Below are 21,627 nucleotides of genomic sequence, written 5' to 3' on the forward strand. Positions count from 1 at the left end.
CACAATGATTACACACTTAATTCATACAACACAATTTTATTTTAAAACTCTTTGCTACGTATATAACACTGCTTAGCTTTAAGAAACGCCACAAACATTAAGAACACAATAATTACATATATCAGAAACAATGCTCCGAATGCACTTCCTTCCCAAACAATACTATAAGAATTAGTGTTACAAAAACAACTACAATTACAACTAAAAGTTAAATTTGAATCAATACTATTATTTTTCATATTATACTTACAATCCTAGAATTCCGAGAAGCCAAATACCAAAATATGGTTTCATTCCTCAGTAGTACGATTTAATGGGTTGGCCTCAGTAGTACGGTTCAATGGAATGGCCTCAGTAATACAATTCAATAGGCTGGCCTCAGCAGTGATAGGACTAAGTCCCCTTCCTTCAGTCGCTTTCGGGCGCTCTGCAGCTTCAGTGTGAACTAAGAGATTCGTGTTCACGGAGAGGGTGTTTCAGGTGATCAGTCTGACCCGGGCTATACTTGCGATTTTTCCTTCATTGTTCTGCAAGTATAGTCACCTCCAAATTGGGACAGTAAGTTACAGTTTTTATTGAGTGAGCTGCCGTCAGTCGGCTCCTCCTACTCAATCTGTCATTACCCCCAAATTTGGGCTTGGATCTTAACAGATTCTTTTGCCTTTGTTGAGCATTTTAAATTATCTTTGGGAAACTTCCATATCACTGCAAATGCCCTTTTCTTACTAATCTGGTCAAAAGGCCTCAGGGTTTGATCTCTTGGAATTCAGGATATTTGCTCTCTTTGTAAAAGGTTTCTAAAGATGAAATTTAAATTAAGACTTTAAGCAAAGTCAGGACCTTTTGCACGTAGTCCCCAAAACAATGAACTATATAAGGAGATAAATCTTATCTTCTTCCTGAAACTGGCTAATGGGCAACCTTTACAAACATTCAAACTATTTCATTCAATATGACATGAGGTAGTACCTAGACTGCAACATTGTATGTGGTGGAGGGCGGGTCTTGTTCATATGCATGGTAGGAGTCATTTCCTTGGTTAGTTTACAAATTGTGGATCCTCTGTGGTTAAATAGACTAGTGCAACTCTGAGGAGTTGGGTGTTATTTCTTGGCTCTATCTGTGTTTGTTCATTTTTGAACAAACCATTTAAGGTTTAAGGCTAGGTACAGACATTCAAGAAGCCTGAATCAGAAGCGCTTTGAGTGTAGCACGTTAGTCGGTTCAAAACCAAACGCACATGCTGTTCAATGTAGGGGGGAAAGGGGGCTTGGAGCCTGCCTGCACAGGCTGTGGCCAGCAGCCTGGGGGCACTCCTGCACGCCTCTTGGGAGTGGCCAGCAGGACCATCTCCCCAACCCTGTCCCCCTGGAGCATCTCTGCCCTGTGGACACAGCCCAGCCCCCAACCAAGACCCATGCCTGCAAGCTTGGGGGAAATCTGCATGGTAGAGCGGCTCCATTTCCCCAGCTGCAGCAAGGAGCCTGGGGAAATGGAGCCTCTCTGCCATATGGGACCTAGCCTGTGTGGCTGCTGGAAGAGAGACCCTGGACTCTTTCCCCTACAGCCCCCCTGGCTGGGAAGTGGTGCTTCTTTGGGATGAGGCAGCTGCAGGGACAGGAGCCCTCCCAGCCCCTGCCAGGTAGCATGCAGGGCTGGGATCAGTTGTCAGGAACGCTGCTGGAGATTAGAGCTCAGCCTTGCGCAGAACCATACGGGATGTCAGTGATTGCACTTTAAGTTAATCCTCAATGGGATCTGGCACAGACATTCAATAAAATGCTGTAACAGAAAGTGCTTTAATCTGATGCCTTATCCATCAAGGGTTAACTTAGAGCATGATCTGCTATTTTTAAGGTGTTCTAAGAGCCATAAATGTCTGTTCAGTTAAGGCTTTAGAGCTCTTTCTGCCTGTTTAAAGAGTGATAGGTACGTCTGTACCTAGTCTAAGTCTCTTAGCAAGGCCATGATGAAAAGATAGACTGTTCTGTTTCATTCGTGTTTACCTGCACCTGTTAGCTGTAGTTTAGTGGTACATTATTTTGAATCCCATTCATGAAGGGAGTCAGTTTTAAAAGTCTGCCTCTCTTGCATGCGTATGGACATACACGCACAATGTTTATCATTGAATAAGAGGAGTACAGGCAATCTGTGTATAATATTCTGTAGTAGATAAGCTCAGTGTCACACTACCTATCTGGAAACCTACTTGCCTCTATCCTGGTCTCATTTGCTTCTTGAAGACCTTTAGTGTTGCTGTAAAAACAGATTGTTAGGTTACATAAATATTTTGTAAGTTACACAAGTTCTAAAACTGTTGTATAAATGAGCCAAGTACATTTTTGACTTAACACTATCTCTTGCTTCATGCCAACACACTGCCCAACAATGGATGTTTAAATTTGCAATGCAGACTAGAAAGGCAGCCCCGTTTTTGGGGGAAGGGGAGGGAGGCATCTTTTTTGTGGTGTGCTCTTAGTGCTTCTGTGAAGATCAGATTGAAGAATTGAAGCCTGAGTTCCGTGCAAGGCTAACCTTTTTGGGCTTCTACATGTAAATTGGTAATATTGCAGAGTTGCAAACTTGCCCTGACAGAGGGGCAATTATGCTGACGGCAGAATTCCAGATGGGTTCCTAAGTCTGAAGGGCGAGCAGGAGGGCAAGAGGGATATGAAACATGGATGGTACTGAATTTTTTTTGGTACCTCGGGCACTTTAGGCAAACTTTTTAGCATTCCAGAATTAATCTACAGTAAGATTTTTATTATTAGACATGACAATTCTGGAGAGTGTTTGGCATTGGTATGATGAAGTGAGCATCAGCTTATGAAAACTTAACAGGATCCTGGGCCCGGAGCAGCTCCCCATCCAACTGCATGTTCTGCCAGCATGGCTGGGACTGCTTTCCATGGAAACCCTGGGCCACATGCTGTCATGGCCCCACTGTTCCTGGGGTCTCCATGGAAACTGTCTGCAGCAACACAGGCAGGGGCTGCTAGGAAATGGAGTCTGCTGCGGGGTTAATCTAGCCCATGGGCCAGAATTTGCCCAACCCTGATTAATACCACCCCCACCCCCCGCTTCAAATTCCCACACCCCTTGTCTCTTTTATTTCTACACAGAAAGATTGGGGCTGGACCAGGGCCCCTTTTTCCCACGTAGCTGAATGAGGCTGGAGTCGTATGCCCTTCCCACTCCCTGTGTGTCAGGGTTGGGGCAGGACCACACTCTCCCCACATGGCTGAATTGGGGCCAAACTGTGGGGCCCCACCCTCATTTGTGTGACTGCGTGAAACCTCACTGCACTCAATCTGGGTGCCAGATTTGGGCCACTGGCCAGATCTGACCCACAGAGGAACCAGGCAATGCTGGGAAAAAGGTTGAGCACCATTGCAATTGATGGAATGAGCTTCAGAAAACTTGTGCCATGGAAGTTACAGTAGGCAAGTTATTTGAGAACTCTGCCCCCAAGTTTAATGTGAAAACGTTTTTTAACTTGTGAATTTTGTCTGTATGAAGCTAGACTTGAGGCATTTGGAAATCTGAGATCAAGTAGCACGTTAAATGATTTGTCATTGACTTCTATCTTTAATTTGCTAGGAAAAATCCTTAATGATGATACTGCTCTTAAAGAATACAAAATTGATGAGAAGAACTTTGTAGTGGTTATGGTGACAAAGGTAAGATGTGCTTGTCTGTCTCAAAGCTATATACTTGTGTCAAATCTTTATCATGTTTTTCAGAATTGTATGTGTAAGCAGACCCTGAATCACTAAAAATTTATTACCTGAAGGTTGTGGCTAGCCATGAAAAGCATTCACTTGAAGTCTTGTATTTAGCTACCACCTGTGCTTGTGCTATGCAGCACATAGCTGAGATGGTGAACATTTGTGCAAGAGTACAAAAAAACCCAGCTACATTTGAACTTACGGGTGATAAGCGGAATCTGTTTTGCTGTCTACTCTTTCTTATGACCTTCTCATGTTCCATTCTGCCTGCAACTCTCTTCCTTTATGATTTTATTCAGTAAAGAAGGAAGAAATTGGAATCTCAGTGGTTCCATAATGATTTGTCTGGCATAGGATTTCCCAGAGCGACTACTGCCTTTCAGAGCTCATGTCTCTGTAGTGCCAGTTTCAACGGTTTAGGCTGGGAAAGGAAAAAAATGTGCAGAGCAGCAGACCTGCAAGCTTTTAATTTGCCACAGCTGTCATTTAGAGGGTGTTCTTGTGACAGATCCTGGCTACTCACCAGTTTGCCACCCAAGTGTACTTAACCTTTGGAATTTGAATAGAAACAGTGGCTGAACTCATATTTAGGCTTCTCATCTGTGGTGTGAGCCCTCTGTTTAGAGCCTCCTGGGAGCTGGAGCATGTGGTCCAGCTGTCTGGTCCCAGAGACCTGCACCAACTCCTTATGCTTCCTACATATTTTGAGGCCCTCCTTTCCCAGAGTCATGCTGGGAGCACGGAGCATTCTGGTTTACAGTTTAACTCTTCCGGGGACATGAATTTAAAGAAACGGCCACAAATACCTTTATGCAAGACGCATTTTATCTGTTACATAAAGACATGAACTAGACATGAATATTAAGAACAAAATTGCACGAGTTAGGGATGATGTGGTACGGTTGTCCATCTCTGTTTAGGAAGACTTGATTCTTCCTGTATCCATAAGGGTCCTATGCGGTAAAGAAGCTTAGATCTTTTTTTAGGATGAGTTCTGTCCTTCGTGGTGATCCAGACTTACGCTGTTACAGTTAGTGGTTTGCCTGCTTCATCATAGTCTTTCAGCTTAATTTGCCCTTCCCCAACTTCTGTCTTCTTGCTTAATGGTTTGCCTGCTTCATCATAGAGTCTTTCAGCTTAATTTGCCCTTCCCCAACTTCTGTCTTCTTGCTTAAAACATGCTGTCGCACTGCTACAAAAGAGCATATCCAAACATCTCCCTTATTGACAATAGCTCCTGTGCCTCTGAAGGCTTCTATGTAAGTCCTTTTCAAAAGCTCCTTTTGTCATCTGTTTTCCAGCAACAAGAAATTTTTCATTGTCTCCACTTTCCCTTCTGATGAAATAGAATTATGGAAAATTAGGGTTGGAAGGGACATCAGGAGGTCATCTAGTCCATCCCCTGCTCAAACAAAACAGGACTGTCCCAAACTATATCAACGCAGCCAAGGCTTTGTCTAGTCAGGTCTTAAAGATCTCCAAGGATGGAGATTTCACAACCTCTCTAGGTAACCTTTTCCAATGCTTTACTACCCTCCTAGTGAGAGAGTTTTTCCTAATATCTAACCTAAACTTCCCTTGCTGGAACCTGAAACCATTGCTCCTTGTTCTGTCATCTGCCATTACTGAGAACAATCTAGCTCCAATCCTATTTGTAACTGCCCTTCAGGTAGCTGAAGGCTGCTATTAAATCCCCCCATAGTCTTAGGGGCAGTACTTTCTTGTATTTGAGTAAATCAGTTTTCTTGCAGTGATTCATCTTGAATAAGCAGTTGTTGAGTTCTGATGACCTGGTATTGTCCCTGCTCAGCCAGGAATATGACTCAACCCTGCTAGCCTGTGACAAGTAGATGTGGACACAGGCATTCAGCAATGTAACTTGCACAGTGTAGATCCCATATTATCAACCAGGCCAAAGGCAGGGCAAGGTAGCACCTTAAAAACTAACTGGTTCAGAGAGGCATGAGCTTTTGCCTGCTTTGTCAGATTCTATGAGTGGACTTGCAGAAAGAAAGGGTATAAAATAGGAAATATGAATATAAATACGATGGAAAAAGGTAGGGGAGGGGCATGGCAGAGAGGCAGAAGGTAGGTTGACAAGGTCATTAGAAATAAACAAGGCAGCTGACACACTGAGGGGCATGGGAATAAGTAGCTGGAGTTTAAAAGCTAGTCCAGGTAATGTTTAACGCAATCCAGTGTCTGTATGATTTCTTATTCCAGTGTCAGGAGCTGTTGACTTTATGCAAGGATTTTCCTGTCTGGCCAATGCATGCAGCAGAAAGGCATTGTAAGCTGTGGATTGTCTATAAGACATTGGTAAAGAAATAAGTGAATTAACTCCAAATGTTATATTATGAGTAGCTTGGTGATCTGTGTTGACGAAGGGTCACAGCTGGCATCTGCATCTGTAGCAAGAGCTGGAGCTTGGCAAGAATAGGATTTAGGTAGTCTGCTGGAGAGAGATTGTTTGAGGTTGGGGGGCTATCTGTAAGCCTGGATTTGCTTCCCCCCCCTCCCCCCGATTGCCTTGAGATGGTCTTCATTTTCCAGGAGGAGCTGGAGTCATTAATGACGTGCCCACTTCATGCTGGGTACTCTAGTGACGGTGACCAGAGGGAATCTGTTGCTCTTTTCATAAGGTTTTTGTTGTAACAGGTTGCAGCATGGTCTGAGCCTGGCTGTACTGATTTGAGTTGCTGTGGTTTTGGGATTGTATTGTAAATGTAGGAAGCCTTGCTCCAGATTCTGATGATGTGAATCCTGGTTGGTGGGATCAGAGCAAATACTTTTGTAACGTAAGTTTGCTGATGGGTCTGGTGGTGTCCTTGGGATGAAAATTGGTGATGTGGAGGTAGCAGTTGTAGTGGTAGCAGTTGGTTGGCTTTTGGATACAATGCGATGGTAATGTGCCCTTTTCAGAGTTTCACAGTGGTGTCCAAGAAATGAATTTGTCAAGTGGACTGTTCAGGAATCAGTTTGGAGGGATGGAAATTATTAAATTATTTTATTGCTCTCTCTGCAAGCTTGTCCTTAACATCTGATAAAGTAGGCTTTAACCCACCTGCGAAAGCTTGTGCCTCTCTGAATCATTTGGTATCTAGGCTGCCACCTTGCCTTACCTTCTGCCTGATTTCAGACTAACACAGCTAACCATCTCAACTGACAATTTCAACCAGAAACCTTGAGGTCTACATATTCTTACAATTGTCACTTACAGATGGGTACGTTTAATCTTGAATGTAAACAGGCTTCCTCTTCACTGCTTGCCAGTAGAAAATGAAAAATCAAAGAAATTATTATGCTTGTCCTGCTAAACCTGTGACATCTCACTGTCAGCTTTATGTGTATTCCATGACTGTGAGCTTCAGTGATAGTTGCACAGCTCAATTGTTTTTACTTGTATTTAGCAAATAGTGCTTAAGAGTACTTTGGCACAGTTGGAGTGGGTTGTGGTTTAAAGGCTTACTTTAGTAGTCACTCTGGGGATCTTGTCTTGACAGATAGTGTTCACAATTAAATGTCAATTTTCCCTTCTGTTGGTTTTTCAAATGTGTGTGGTCAGTGCCCTTTGCAGTCAGTAAATTTGTGAAATCTCTTTAACTGTCTCAAAGAACGTCCACAGCAAATACTGTCTGCTTTTTAGAACGTTAATGAAGAGTATGCCTAAGAAACATGAGTAGTCATTGTCTAAATGAGCTTATCTTGAATAGAAAGCCAAATGTAAAGACTTACAGTTTGAGATGTTTTGCTTAAGTACCTCAGCGCAAATTATAAAATGCCCTTTTTACATGTTTATATAAATCTTAAATCTATACTTTCATTCTAAACAACATTGAGTAGATTTAAGTGTTGAGTTTGCAAATTACTGTTGAAATGTAGCAAGTCCTTTGCTGGACATACACTGAACAGTTGTATTAAAATGTTTGGTTTATACACCTGTGTTCCACTGTTCTCTTTGTAGCCCAAAGCAGCAGCTGCTCCAGCACAATCGCCAGCTATAACTCAGCAATCAAATGCCACCACCACTACAGTTAGTTCTACTACAACAGCTACTGCAGCTCCCACACCAGCTCCAGCTCCTGCCCCGGCTCCTGCTCCTGCTCCTGCCCCCACCCCTGCTCCCACCTTGGCTTCTGACCCTGCTCCCACCCCTGCCACTCCAGCACCAACTGCAGTTGCATGTGAATCTGTACCTGTAAGTGCCCCAAAAGAAGAGAAACCAGCAGAGAAACCACCTGAGGCACCAGCTGCTATCAGCCCTACATCAACTGACAGGTAAGAACGGCCACCTGGAAATGGCTTGTTGAAAAATTCCATGTCAAGTTGACCATTACCTTTTCTCTAGCTTTACTTGTATATTACCCTTTGTCACTAGAGTGGGATGTAGAAGGAAAAGATAGTTAACCTCATGTTTGTTTTTCCTCTTGTTGCACTTCATTATGTATGGGCATCTGGCTTGTGCGAGGGTTCAATACACAAGTTTTTCCTCTCCCCTCCCCCATAGTCTTGTAACTAAGCCTCCAGGGCTGGAAATCCAAGCAATGCTTGATCTGTTTCTGTCATCTTCTGTGACCTAGAGCATGTCACAGAATTGCTGTGAGTTACTTTTTACCTCTGAGCTGAGCGAACTTTCCTACCTCTCAAGGTATTGTTATCTTTACTGAATCAATGTTTGTAAAGCCATTAGATTTGGAGGTTACCTTCCTGAAGTGAAAAAACAAACTCAGGACTGAAGCATTTTTAATCCTCTTTCTTATATTTGTTAACGCTATATTTGATAACACTTTTGCTCCAGTCATCATCTTGGTTAATTTCTGGAAATAAATTAGTCTGTTAAGAATAATTTCTTCTTACCTTTGCTGGAGAGGCTGTGAAAGACTTTAACTTGTTTTGGGGAGAATAAAGGGGGCTAGGGTGGCATGGGTGCCCAAGGTGAATGGTTAACAGCCCAGAGGTTGTAAGTTTGAAGCCATAGCAGAAGCTCTAAGACACAGCTCTGTGAGATTCCAGTGAATCTGCAAATTCTGCTAAAGACCTTGTCACAAAGACACAAAAAGGAAGGAAGGGAGAATAAAAACAAGGCTGCATCTTATTCTAAAGTATTCCAAAACTACTAAGCAGCCCTACTACTACTACTACTACAACTTCTTTTCATTTTGTAGAGAACTGTGGGAATATGAGTGGGTGTGGCTTTTTCAAGCCAAACAAGCTGCATTTGGCTTTTCAGTAGTGGGAACTGAGGCTGAATCTTTAGTCTGTTCACTTTTAAGGTCTTTAACATATTCAGGAATATGCAAACAAACAAAAGATAGAGCTTGTGATGCAGTCAACTGTAATTTCACATCCCTGGCAGTGCTTCATACTGGACATGAACAGGCTTATACACACGTATTTACATTTCATTTACTTAGGCAAGCATTTAGTGCAATATAAAACCCCATCAAGGGGTGACTTGCAGTGATGAAAGCTTACAAGACTAAGATGAGTGAGGAATTGGATGAGTGAGGGAGGAATGCCCCACATAGGCTTCATATTAAAAAAGAGAGAGAAAGGAAGTCTAAAGAGTAACTTAATTATGTCAGTGGTCATCTCCAAAAAAACCTGGTTTGAACCCTCTTACAACAGAATGCAAGCCTTTTGATAAAATTACATCTCCTTTATGCCCATGTTTTAGCTCTTCCTTCCTTTCACTGTAGTCGAAAGAGACTGTCACCCCAGGGAGATTAATGATACCCTTCTACTCTGGGAGGAGTAAGAGTCTCAACACCATAAGGGGAAAGAGAGGAAGGGAGAGGTAAACTTTTAAGTGTTGACATGCCCTAGGTCATAGTAGGGTACAGGTCCTGTTTCTCTCTCCTTGGTGTGGTTGTGGGGATACTACAGAAAGGAGCCAACCAGAAGCTCTAGCCAGTAAGAACCGAAGTAGCCAAAGCAGGGACTGCTGAATCTAATTCTTTGCCTTGTTCACCTGTTTACTCCCAACCTTCCTCCTCTCTTCATTGAAAACCTGCCTCTTTCACCTATCCTGCTGTGCTCATCTTACTACATCCTACTTTTCCCCCCCAAAATGCATGCACCTAAAGAAATTAAAGCACTAACATGACATTTGCTGCCATTGCACTGTTCACTCAGTTTGTTATGAGTGGAATAGTGATGTCTTGCCCTTTCTTTTCACCCATATTGGACTAGACTGGAAAAAGAGTGGATTAAATATTAGTCTTGTTATAAATGCCCAACTGTGCATGGAAAACCAGAGAAATTTAGCAACGAATGGAATAACCTTTCAATACTGCTCTCCACAAACCCATTTGTTCATTGTGATATAACAGCCCTCTGCTGGATGCAGTGTATTTCCTTGTCATGGGCTAGGAAAAGCAGCTTTCTCTCTCTCTCTGTCTCTCTCTTTATACTCGTTTGATTTTTTGGCTTTGTAAATTTTAGTGTCAAATGGCCATTTAGTGCTCTTGCCAGAACACTTGTAGGAAGTATTTGCATGTACGCACGCATTACCTTCTGAAAACTGATCCTGGCAGGTCCTGGCAATGAGGGGTCTCCTTCAGCAGTCAGAGTAAGCTGAAAGGGAATGAATATAAACTCTTTATCAGTTGCCCTTCCTTCAAAAACCCTACTTTAGCCTAATTGACTCTTACCAAAATCAGCAGCATTTCTCTACCATTGACTTAAATGTGAGCAATTATGAGAGTACTGGGTGTTTTAGCAAATCACATACTCTTATCTGAGCCTTAAGGACAAAGTTTAGGCCATTTCGTTATTGAAGGCAAGTAGGTGGCCAACTGTGCAATGATGGTCAATAGTCCCAATGCCAGTATTGATGGTTTTGCCCAGTGCAAAGGTAAGAAATGATAAAATTTTGGCTGGAGCATATACATAGGTAAATTCTGGATTCACACTACTGGGTCTTAAAAGCTCTTCACTTCAGTAGAAAATTTTGCTTGTTCATCAGAAACAAAGGGGCCCAGGTATCAAAGTGCAGCTGCTTCTTCAGCTTAAGAATCACCCATTCTAAAGTTATATATTTGAGATTTTACTTGTTCTGTCTTACAGTATAACAGGTGATACTTCTCGATCAAATCTTTTTGAGGATGCTACAAGTGCACTTGGTAAGTGTTTCAGTTTAAGTAGTTGGCACTTAGACATTGTTTCAGCATAGCTGAAACAAACAAGGGATTAGTAGACACCACAGTTGTTTGTATTCTTTTCTCTATCCAGTCATTCCTAAGATTTTAATCGAAGTACTGTTCCCCAAGAACACAAAGATTGGCACTGATTAGCAGCACTTGGAGATTTGTCCGAATTTCTTAGTCCTACCTTTTCTAATGGATCATTTCATTGTGGTTTGGGAAGAACATTGAACATTGTGGCCGATGCACAAATTGTGTATGTATAATTTTCCTCTCACCAGTACCTTCCAGCCCTGCAATCTATATAGAATGGTTGACTTGTAGTGTTTGCAGTTGATAGCTTATAACCTTACATGAAGAACACAGCTCAGCTTTCTTTTAAATATATTTACACTCCTGAGACAATTGGAGGTTCTAGGTTGTGCAGACTGTACAGGACAGTCAACCAAGTGAATTTAGTCAAGCCTGAATGCAGCAATAAGGTGCACCTCTACCCTGCCTTCTTCTTTCAGACCAGTACAGCTAACTACTTCTCCCTGTACAGTAGAGTGAGCTGAAATGAATAGCTGGTTTGGTTCAGTATTTTAGCCATTGATACATAAAAAAGCAAATATTTCCTACAAAAATATTCATAGAGAAGAAATCACTAAGATTTTGTATATATATACACTTTGTTTGGTGCACGTAAGCAACAGTGAATTTGTCCGATGCTCTTGGCCAGCTGAGGTGAAGTAAACAAATCGGGATACATGGAAATTCTTATATATGGAAACTTGCTAACAAAAGAGGTGACTTGCCCTAGATGTCTCAGGGTAGCAAATCGAGAACTACTGTATGTACTTGAATCCAAGACAAGATTTTTCCTAATCAGCATGGGGAAGGAGGGGAGCCTCATCTTGTATTCGAATACCTGCCTGGGGTTGGCATTGGCTTAGCTCCTGGCTTTGGCTGCTGGCTTTGGCACAGGCACAGAGCTGCAGGCAATAGAGGGATGCATGGCGGGGGACAAGTGCCAGGGATTTGACCATTCAACCTTGCAGCTTTCTTCACTTCAGCAGTGCAGGGTACAGATGGTGGGGGGAGGGGTAGACACATTTAAGACGACTTTCCACTAATTGGATTTTATACATTGAAAATGATATAGAATCTAATTATTGGAGGGGTCATCTTAAGTTGTCTTGCAAATAGATTAGCATTCCAAGCATCTTGACTCTGTTCCATCTTACCTTGTCTTCTGGGCTATGTAGTTTGAGAGGGTTTTGAAGATGGACACATTCCTTTCACCATAAGTCTGTCCAGTACAGTGATTACTTTTAAGAAGAGGTGTTCTGTCCAGCTGAATAAACTTCTTGCCCCACTTTGTCATGAAGGGAGCACATCATAGTGTGTGTTCACTGTATAGCAGACTAGTTGCTCCTTTATTGGAGCAGTCCAAGCTTCACTGCAGGTTAAAGCACTTGCAGCCAAATAGGAATTGGGGAGTGATTGTTTTGTGAAACAGGGAAGTAGATCTTAAAGTACTAACAACAAGCCTCCTTCATCACTGCTTAAATGGGAGACTGGGGAATCAAATTTGAGTACTTGGATTGCTTGTGGGCTGCAGAGGCATAAACTACCAGTACTTAAGCTTGCCACTGAATCTTTGCCTGTACTGACTACAGCAAGGAGACTAAGGTGAAGCAGACTTCTAGATTTTATTGGACTCTTTCCACACCCCCCCACCCCTCTTCCCAATCTTATCTAACATGCCAAGTTACATCTGGGTTACAATGGTGTGGTACTGAAGAGCACCTCAGAAATGACATCTAATACATTTGGTGACTGGAAGTGATACTATCCCTCCCTGTCATTGCCTAGCATGTGTGCTGTACTTCCTGACAGCTCGCTGCTGAGCTGACACTCAGCCAGCTGCTCTCTCTCCCTCCCTCTCTTCCCTTTCCCTTAAGGGTTCGGGTAGGGAGAGCAGAGCACTATGGGATAGTGGAGGATCCAAGTAAGGCTAGACTTAAAAATTAAGATGGGATACTTACCTTCCATGAAAAAGTTCCATTTTCAGCAAGTAAATTTTTTGAGTCCAGTTCACCATTTTATCAAGGAGTAAATTGTTTTAATGTTTGGTACGTTAAATTTTGTATTTATTTATTTTATTTTAATTTATTAAATGTTAATTGAATGTTTGGCACATTAAAATACAATATCTGGCAGGGGCCTAGAATCACCTCATTCAAAATGATTGCTGTGCTGGGCTTTGCTGTTGCTGACTTTCAGAGAAAAAATCTTTGTTTAGAATACAGGTTTACAGAACTAATATAATAAGAGATGGCACTAGTTCATATTTCAAGCTAGATCACTCTCTTCCTCTGTCTTCCTCAGCGCGCTTTCTTCCTTAGAAAGGAAGCCAAATCAGTTTTGAATTTGCATTCCTAGAGGAAACCATCCTGAGTCATCCTTACATCCTCATAGGCATCATTTTTCCCTTTGCCTGAGTTTTGAGGCATTGACATAATGTATTAACTAGCTTGTCTGAGCAGGGCCTTCTGTATCCTAAAAAGGAGGAAATCAGCAGATCCGGCCTTGGCTATATAGTATTAAGATCACATCTGAGCTACTTAGATTGCTCTCTGTCCTTTACTCTTGATAATGACTGGAGTGATGTTGCTAAGCAACACTTCAAAAATTCTGCTTCTTTTTAGGACTTCTCTAACTTTGGACTGATCATTCTAAGTCAGAGGTTCTCAAACTGCAATACCATGACCCCCTGGCAGCCGATTAATAGGGGGTGAGGGGTTTCCCTGTGTGCCTGTGCACCAGAGAAAGCATTGGTGGTGCGCGGGTTTGTGACCCTCTTTTTAAGGTGCTGTTGACCCCCAGGGGGGCCACAACCCACTGTTTGAGAACCCCTGTTCTAAGTTATTGGTGTGGTCTAGGGGTCCTTGACTCTCTCTCATCATTGTGATAGAGCAGCACCAAATGGTCATTTGGTCCTCATTTACCTCTGGTCATCACCCTAAGAATTGTGTTAAGTTACTTGGCTTTGCTAGATTGCTTTTAGATGGTTTAAAAACAGATTTTTGCCTTAGACGGACTAATTTCCCACCTTGCGCTGCAGGGGCCTTTTTTTAATTAAGGCAGAAATTGACTGTTAGCTGTGAAGATGCCCTTGACCTTTGTGAAAAGAGTAAGGAGGGAGAATTATTTTAATTATTAATGTGGAGTGTTACAAACACACTTCTGCTTTGATAGAAGCCTGCATTGTGCTCTGTCCCCAGGAACTCTTACCATTCTAATGAGTACTTAATACAAAAACTGAACACACCTGAAACTAAATCAACCAAAACTTGGATAACTTTAGTGCAAGTTACCCTCCATGTGAATGAATGAAAATTGGTTTAACATAATACGTTTCTAAACTATAGTCTGGATGCATCCCTTTTTTTTTTTTTTTTTTTTTTTTTAAACTTTACACTGGTGTTTTTTGCCTCTAGTGACAGGTCAGTCCTATGAGAATATGGTGACTGAGATCATGTCAATGGGCTACGAACGAGAGCAAGTAATTGCTGCACTGAGAGCCAGCTTCAACAATCCTGACAGAGCAGTGGAGTACCTTTTAATGGTGAGTATCTTCTCTTATCTACATTTTCATCTTTCTTCCCTCTCTTAACAAAAGGACTTAATCTTTGAAAAAATTCATACTTTAAAAGTGACAAAACCTCTAAGATGAGTGAAAATCCACGTGGAAATAGCCATATTTTCATAGTGTTGGAGTGCAGTTATAGCTGTGATAGTCCAGGAATTATACAAGAGTTAAGGATTTTTGTGGGCAATATCTTTTATTGGACCAATGTTTTTTGGCATAAAGTTAGGCAAGCTTTCAAATGCAAGATATTGTTTATTAGGCGTCTCATAATTTCTGGACCATCATGGCTACAACATTTCTCTTAGAGTACTGTAACTTGCCTTCTTGACTTAAGCTTTGTTTGCCCTTTTATGGAAACAGGGCCTTGCCATCCCATTGAAGGTCCTCAATGCTGACTGACTCCCTGGTTGCATAAGCAGAACATTTCCCAGACCTCCAGTGTTGGCATTCTGGATTTTCTATTTTCCTCTTCTGGGAAACATAGTACCTAATCCAAGTAGCATGTATGTCGGTTGCAAAAGCCAACTGATTTCTGTTTTGGCAAAAATGGCATTCCACTGCCTCAGTTTCCTCCTTACTCAGACCCCAGCCCAAAGAATCCTGTTCTTAGGAATCTTGCGCAAAGCTTCTTGAAATCTTGGAGAGCATCTTCTCTGAGCAGCTGTTTTCTTCTTCTTCCTTCTCTCGCTGGTCCTGTGCTAAACTGATTCCTGCTACTAAGAAGGTGTTGCCTCTCTTCCTCTTTCTTAAGTTTATGGTGACTGAGTTTTCCCCCCTCTCCCTAGTTCTCTTCTGAAACTAAGAATTAACCTCTTGGGGGTTTTTTGTTTTTCTTCTGGGAAAATATTGTGGTTATCTACAGATAAACTTGGCTGGACAAGTTTCTGTACCTTTCAGGCAACCTGTTGTTCTAATGTGCTCTGATTCAAGTGGAAGTGGTCAAGGTTTAACCAATCTCCATTGTCCCTGGTCTCCCATAAGGTGGTCAGTTCCACATAAACTGCTACATTGCTGAATGCCTCAGTGTAAGACTAGCCAGAATTCTTAAATTCTGATTAGTGCAAGCTGATTAAATAAGTTTACAGAGCTCTTAAGTAGGTTGGCAGCAAGTCTAAGCTATGATAAACTTGTCGCTGAAGGAATGGACAATTTAACTCCCTTTAAAGGGAAAGAGGAATTGGAACATGCATTGGCTGTTATGATACAACTGTTACATCTGTATACAAGTTAAATCACTGGAATTTTAACTGTGAATGAATCGGGTTTTCACTTTTACTGATAACAGGAGCAGGCTGATGTGACAGTTGCATCATAGCAGGTTATTTATTACATTGGTATCATTAGAAAGTGATACTGTTGTGAGGGCTGTCTGTGCCCTTAAAAGTCCTTTTAACTTCCATGTGGGTCGGTGTCAGAGATGAATCAGCTACTTACCTCTTTAAACCTAATTCAGATGTCGGTACTGCAGAGTGGAGAAACTGGAGAATCAGCAGAAGTTTTCATTTGTACTAGAGTCCTTTTAGGTTTCTTTTTCTGTACTCTTGGTGCTGTGGACAAGGATGCACATATCCTTTGGTACTTAGCAAGAATGTCAAGACAGGACCCTTGTAACAATTATGTACAGTACTTGCCTCCTGTGTTAGACTATACTAGTGCACTCTTGATGAGAAGAGCATATACCAATGCTCTAATCTACAGTAACTGCTGATAACTTTCTCCTGGAGGTCAAGGTTCTAGGTTTATCAAAGCCCTAGAGTGTTTTACCACAGTTATGTGAGTTCCCCTGCTCTCTTTTCAGAAAATCCAGTACTATACAGAGTGAATGAAGCATTTGCAGGCTTATCAATAAAATGTGGTAATTTGTAGCCCTGCTTGTTTGTTTGCAGTGAAAGCATTAAGTTTCTTTCTTAGGCCTGAGCATTTTATGCACTGAAACACACATCTTTGAGTGCAGTCTCTGCTGTCAGTGGTAACATGATCTCTGGATTTAGGGTATCCCTGGAGATAATCAAGCTGTGGCTGATCCCCCTCAAGCAGCAGGCACTGGTGCTTCTCAGTCTTCGGCAGTGGCAGCAGCAGCAACAACTACGACTACTAGCTCTTCAGGAGGTAAGATGGCCTAGTTTATAGCTATAGAGCAGACTGCCTATGCATTAGATTTTAAGTTTAACTAATCAAAGTGAGAGAGACATTAGGGAAACTGACATTTCAGCAGAAAGAAAAATCTAGTTGTCCACAGATGGATCTGCAATGTTGGAGTCACAGTGTGTCAAATCCTAAATACCACCATGGATCTTATGGCAACTCTGATCCGATATGATCTGATTAACTTTTTGCCATTATAACTATAGACAGTTTTTCATATTTCCTCAGCCCTAGTTTCTTGGTAGAAAAGTTTGCTGTAGGCTAAATAACTTCAAAAAGTCTATAGTAAGATAGTGCTAGGTTTTAAAACATGGGTGGGCAATTATTTTGACTGAAAGGCCACTTAGTTAATTTTGGCAAGCTGTTGAGGGGCCACACACAATCTTTCGGAAGATATCATTTTAACAAATTATAGATAAAAAAACCAAATTGTATACTAAAAATCAAACATCCACTATAACATATTTTCATTTTATTTCAAAAATTATTTTTGTCCTGATTTGTGGGGGTTTTTTGAGTAACGAATATAGATGCAATTTGCATAATAGCTCAAAATAAAGTCTTACTCATATGTTGTGGGGGAGTAGGTGGAGGGGCAGGGGACTGCCTGCCACGAGCTGGCCAGACAGGAGCCAGCCAGAGGTGAAGGGGGCCGGGGGTGCCTGGAGGAGAGCTTACCCGTGTGGTGCTGGTGTGGTTTGCAGCTGCCCGTGACACTCCAGATGGGGCCAAGCCCCGTGCACCTGCCAGACAGCATGGCTTAGGCCCTGACCAGTGTGCCCAGCTTCCCGGTGGGGCTGCTGCCACAACCGCATGGGTACTGCTCACTGCCCTCTTCCTCCAGGGGCTTCTCCTTCTCCTCCCGCCCCTGCTGTACTACTCCAGGCAGCAGATGCCCAGCCAGGCGAGAGGGAAGCTGCAGCCCGGTGGCTTTTGCCCCAGCACACGGGGCTCAAGCTCCCAGCTGCCTTCCACCCATTCTGCCCACCTACAGGCAGCTGAGTGGGTGGAAGGCATCTGGGAGCTGGAGCCCTGCACGCTGGGGCAGGAGCCGCTGGCTGCAGCTTTCTCCCATCTGGCTGGGCGTGAAGTACCTGGCACATGTCCCTGTGGCTGCCATTGCTTCCTTGCACTACTTGCTGCCTGGAGCAGCACAGCAGAAGGAGGAACTGCCACTGGAGGCAGGGGGAGCTGAGCAGTACACAGGAGCAGCCTTGCTAGGAAACTGTGGTCATTGGCTGGAGCCAGTGCCCTTGGTGGGTGGGGTCGGGAGTGTGGCCAGGCTGCCCCTGGCAGGAGTGGGTGGAGCTTACCCCCATGCAGAACACCACAAGGGGCAGCCATGGGCTGGATATAATCGATTGGTGGGTGCCCACCTGCGGGCCAGATCCAATCAGTTGGCAAGCTGTACTTGGCCCACAGTTCATATTTTTCCCACTCCTGTTTTAAAAAGTAATAATAGAATCATAGAAAAATAGGGGAAAATAGCCTAGGAGGCTGTTTAGTCTAGTCTCCCTGCTCAAGGCAGGATCATCCAAGACTGAACTATTGCAGATATGCATTTGTCAAACGTGCACTTTAATCAACGATGGAGTTTCCACAACTTCCGTAGATAATCTGTTCCAGTGCAGAACCACTCTTGTAGTTATGATATTCAGTTTTGTTTTGCTTGGTTTGCTGGCACCAAAGATACAGTGTATGAGGAAAGCCTAGGGTCTAGACTAGCAGAACGTAGACCATTCTACTGAAGAAATGATTTGTGCGAGGCTAAGTTTGCACCAAAGTCAATTGGTGCGTTGGGAGAAGGAATGTTGAGCAAACACAAAACATTAAATACTGTCTGATGCTGTAAGTGCAGCTTATTTTTTTCCTCACTTTTTCTCTCTCTCTCTCTCTCTCTTCCCCCCCCCCCTTGCTTATACATCTGTTGAGCCTTGTGCTTGCTTTCACTGATATCTTTCTAGCTCCTGAGTCCAGTTTCTTGTCCTGTGTAATTTTAGGCCCTAATTGAGATTGACTTCTTTCTCCCAGTTTCTTTAGGCTTCCAAGCTCTCTGTTACAGCAGTTGGAAATGAGAAAGGAGAAAGTCCGCACCATGTATCCACATCACTGGGTGGCATCAAGTGCCCTCTGGTGTAGTGCAGCTTGGTCTGTGTACCAACTGAGCAAGGGTGGCCAGCCTGCAGCTGCAAGTGGCATGGGCAGCCTCTTTGTGGCTTGTGGCAGATTGGGAGGCAGCAGGAGGGTAGGCAGCACAATGGTGCAGAAAGGAGAGCATCAAATCAGGCAAGGAGGAAGCACAGGGAAATGGGTAGAAAGCTGAGGAGCAGATCAGGAAAGGGATTGGAGTGGCATGCGGGGAAGGGTGCAGGGCTACTTCATGGCATGTGTGACAAAAAGGTTGGCTCCCATTGCTCTAGAGGACATGTGGGAAAAGAACCTGTTATGAGTATCACATCTCAAATATGCCACAACACGACAGGAGGCAGCTTTGTGCACTTCTTTAGCTATCAAGTTACAGACTTAACTTGAAAGCTTAATAAAAATGATCACTTTTCTTCAGATGCAGTACAGTCTCAAAACTACACTACAGAGCACAGAAGCTGCAGATGCTTTTCAGGAGTTCCTGTATTTTCTTCTGCATAACTTTCCAAAAGCAGCATCTTGGCGGAGGGGTAGTGTGTAAATCATGCAAGATGGCAGAAGAAGCCAACTCTATTTATATATTGGCAGTTGAATTAATTTTGGAGAGCCTAGTATGAGGAAAATGGAAAGTATCAATAAGCATGGCAGCTCTTGCTAGTTCTTCATACTCCAGTATATACTATTAATAACTTGTCTGCTGTATTTTTGTTAATGCATTTAAAAGCTTCCTTTAGGTTGTGCCTCTTTGGTTTACCAGAGTGTAACTACCCGTTATAAAGGTCGTAGCTGTTACTCTGCCCTTTTATATTTCTAGGGTGGCCATTGGGGTAAGGCATTGTAGTGTATTTTGTCCAAGTCAGTTTGGAATCCTTTGGCCAGCCATGTATTCTCTTAAAATAACTTCTGCATGTTACAAATACCCATGTAAGGTACAACTACAGATAGTGGATAACAGATAGCGGATATTTTTTACTTGCCTCAGCTTGGCAAACATGTTTCTTTAAAATGTAGATGCTAAATAAAACACTGTATGTTTGTTAAAACTAACACTAGAATGAAACCATAGGAGGCTAATATTTTACAAATTTAGACCTTAAAAGCTGATGATTCCATTAATGATGTTCTTGTAGTTCACAATTAGTTGGAAAATAATTTGCAGAAACAGTTCAGTCTCTCAACTGGAGAAAAGGACTTCTTCGAAGCTGACTTTTGGACCAGCATTTACTATTAGAAAGCATTAAATCGGGGGTAGGCAACCCCTGGTATGGGTGCCATAGTGTGGCATTCAAAGGCATTTTGCTTGGTATGTGCACCTTGGGGCGGACAGCAGGGAAGAAGCCAGGGCTGCACTGCCACAACAAGGATTGGGCCCCTTGCAGCTCCCCTGCCATCTGCTCCTGACACACCAACATCTTACAAGCTGAGCTTGCAGGTGTTTTTGGCACTCGTTCCAAAAACGTTGCCGACCCCTGCATTAAATGCTTGCTGTCGCTTAGACCTCACAATTCAGTTGGTTGAAAAATCATAAGATCATTGATGTGAACACGATTGTTTTTTTGAGGCAGTATTGTCTAGGAATTGGTGCAGTGAAGTGGGCTCGGATTATTTCCCAGCTCTGACTGGACCTGTTAAATATTAGTTCTAAGTTGTTAAAAGTTGCTAAAGATTTGCTTCCTTTTCTTTAGTGTATATATGAAGAGATAAAGTATATATGAAGAGATAAAGTGCAACACAGTGAAAAGTTAGTCCTCAGATTGGCCTGTATGAGGCCTGACCAAAGTTGGATGTATTTTTTTTTAAATCATTTTACTCGTTGTGCATGGGGAGAGGAAAGTTGCATTGCTACAGAATCAGCGTGCTGCATGAGTGCAGAACAGAATTCCTGCCCCAGGCTAAGTTGAGACCCCACTCTGATGCAGGTATGGGATTGACAAGAGAGGAAAAGGCAGTCTTCTAGAAGTGGTCTTGACGCTCTTTCTGGGCTCTTGATAGAAACCCAGTAGAGCAGAGTTCAAAAGAGGAGGATAATGAGGTAGCTTCATAAAAGTTTGTAGGAACCTTTCCCAAACATGAGGAGTAGCATGGTTGGAAACACAAATATATTTTGCTTTTTCAATCAAGCAGATGACATCATGGGTAGAACAGAGATGGGCCCCGAGTGAAATGATATGGAAAATTGATAGGTTGTGAAGGGCTTTGAAAGTTCATAGATTCATAGATTGTAAGGCCGGAATAGACCTCGGGTCCAGCCCCCTGCACCAAGCAGGAAAGACGACTGGGGTCAAGTGACCCCAGCAAGGTGACTGTCCGGTCTCCTGTTGAAGATTTTCAGGGTAGGTGATTGCACCACCTCTGGAGGGAGCTTATTCCACAGTCTGGACACTCTAGTTGTGAAGTAGTTTTTCCTAATTTTGAGCCTGAAACGGTCTTCCAGCAGTTTGTTCCTTGTTTTCGCCAAGGTTGTCCCAGTGAACAATTGTTTACTGAGCCCCTGATATATGCCTCTGATGCAGCAGTAAGCTGTTACCAAGTCCCCTCTCAGCCTTCTCTTTTTCAGGCTGAAGATTCCCAGGTCCCTCAGCTTTTCCTTGTATGGCTTGCCATTCAAGTCTCTGATCATATGGGTACCCCTTCTCTAGACTCTCAAGATTTGCCACGTCCTTGTTAAAGTGTGGTGCACAGAACTGGATGGCAGTACTCCAGCTGTGGTCTCACCAGTGCCAAGTAGAGTGGGAGAATCACTTCTTTGGTTTTGCTGGAGATGCATCAATAGATGCATGCCAGGGTATTGTTATCCCTGCTGGCTACAACGTCGCACTGCTGGCTT

At 42.9% G+C, this 21,627-nt stretch overlaps 1 protein-coding gene across 1 annotated transcript in view; it reads left to right on the forward strand.

Annotated features, from left to right (window-relative positions):
* The window catches only part of RAD23B (RAD23 homolog B, nucleotide excision repair protein), a 63,452-nt gene that overhangs the window by 35,855 nt on the left and 5,970 nt on the right, over positions 1–21,627 (forward strand). Inside the window, exons 3-7 of the mRNA XM_059724596.1 lie at positions 3,601–3,680; positions 7,693–8,006; positions 10,797–10,852; positions 14,359–14,486; positions 16,502–16,619. Of these exons, the coding sequence (XP_059580579.1) occupies positions 3,601–3,680; positions 7,693–8,006; positions 10,797–10,852; positions 14,359–14,486; positions 16,502–16,619 (696 nt within the window). The remainder of the gene's footprint in view (positions 1–3,600; positions 3,681–7,692; positions 8,007–10,796; positions 10,853–14,358; positions 14,487–16,501; positions 16,620–21,627) is intronic.

This window comes from Alligator mississippiensis, chromosome 3 (genome assembly GCF_030867095.1).
Source record: "Alligator mississippiensis isolate rAllMis1 chromosome 3, rAllMis1, whole genome shotgun sequence".
In the NCBI taxonomy this organism is placed as follows: Eukaryota; Metazoa; Chordata; order Crocodylia; family Alligatoridae; genus Alligator; species Alligator mississippiensis.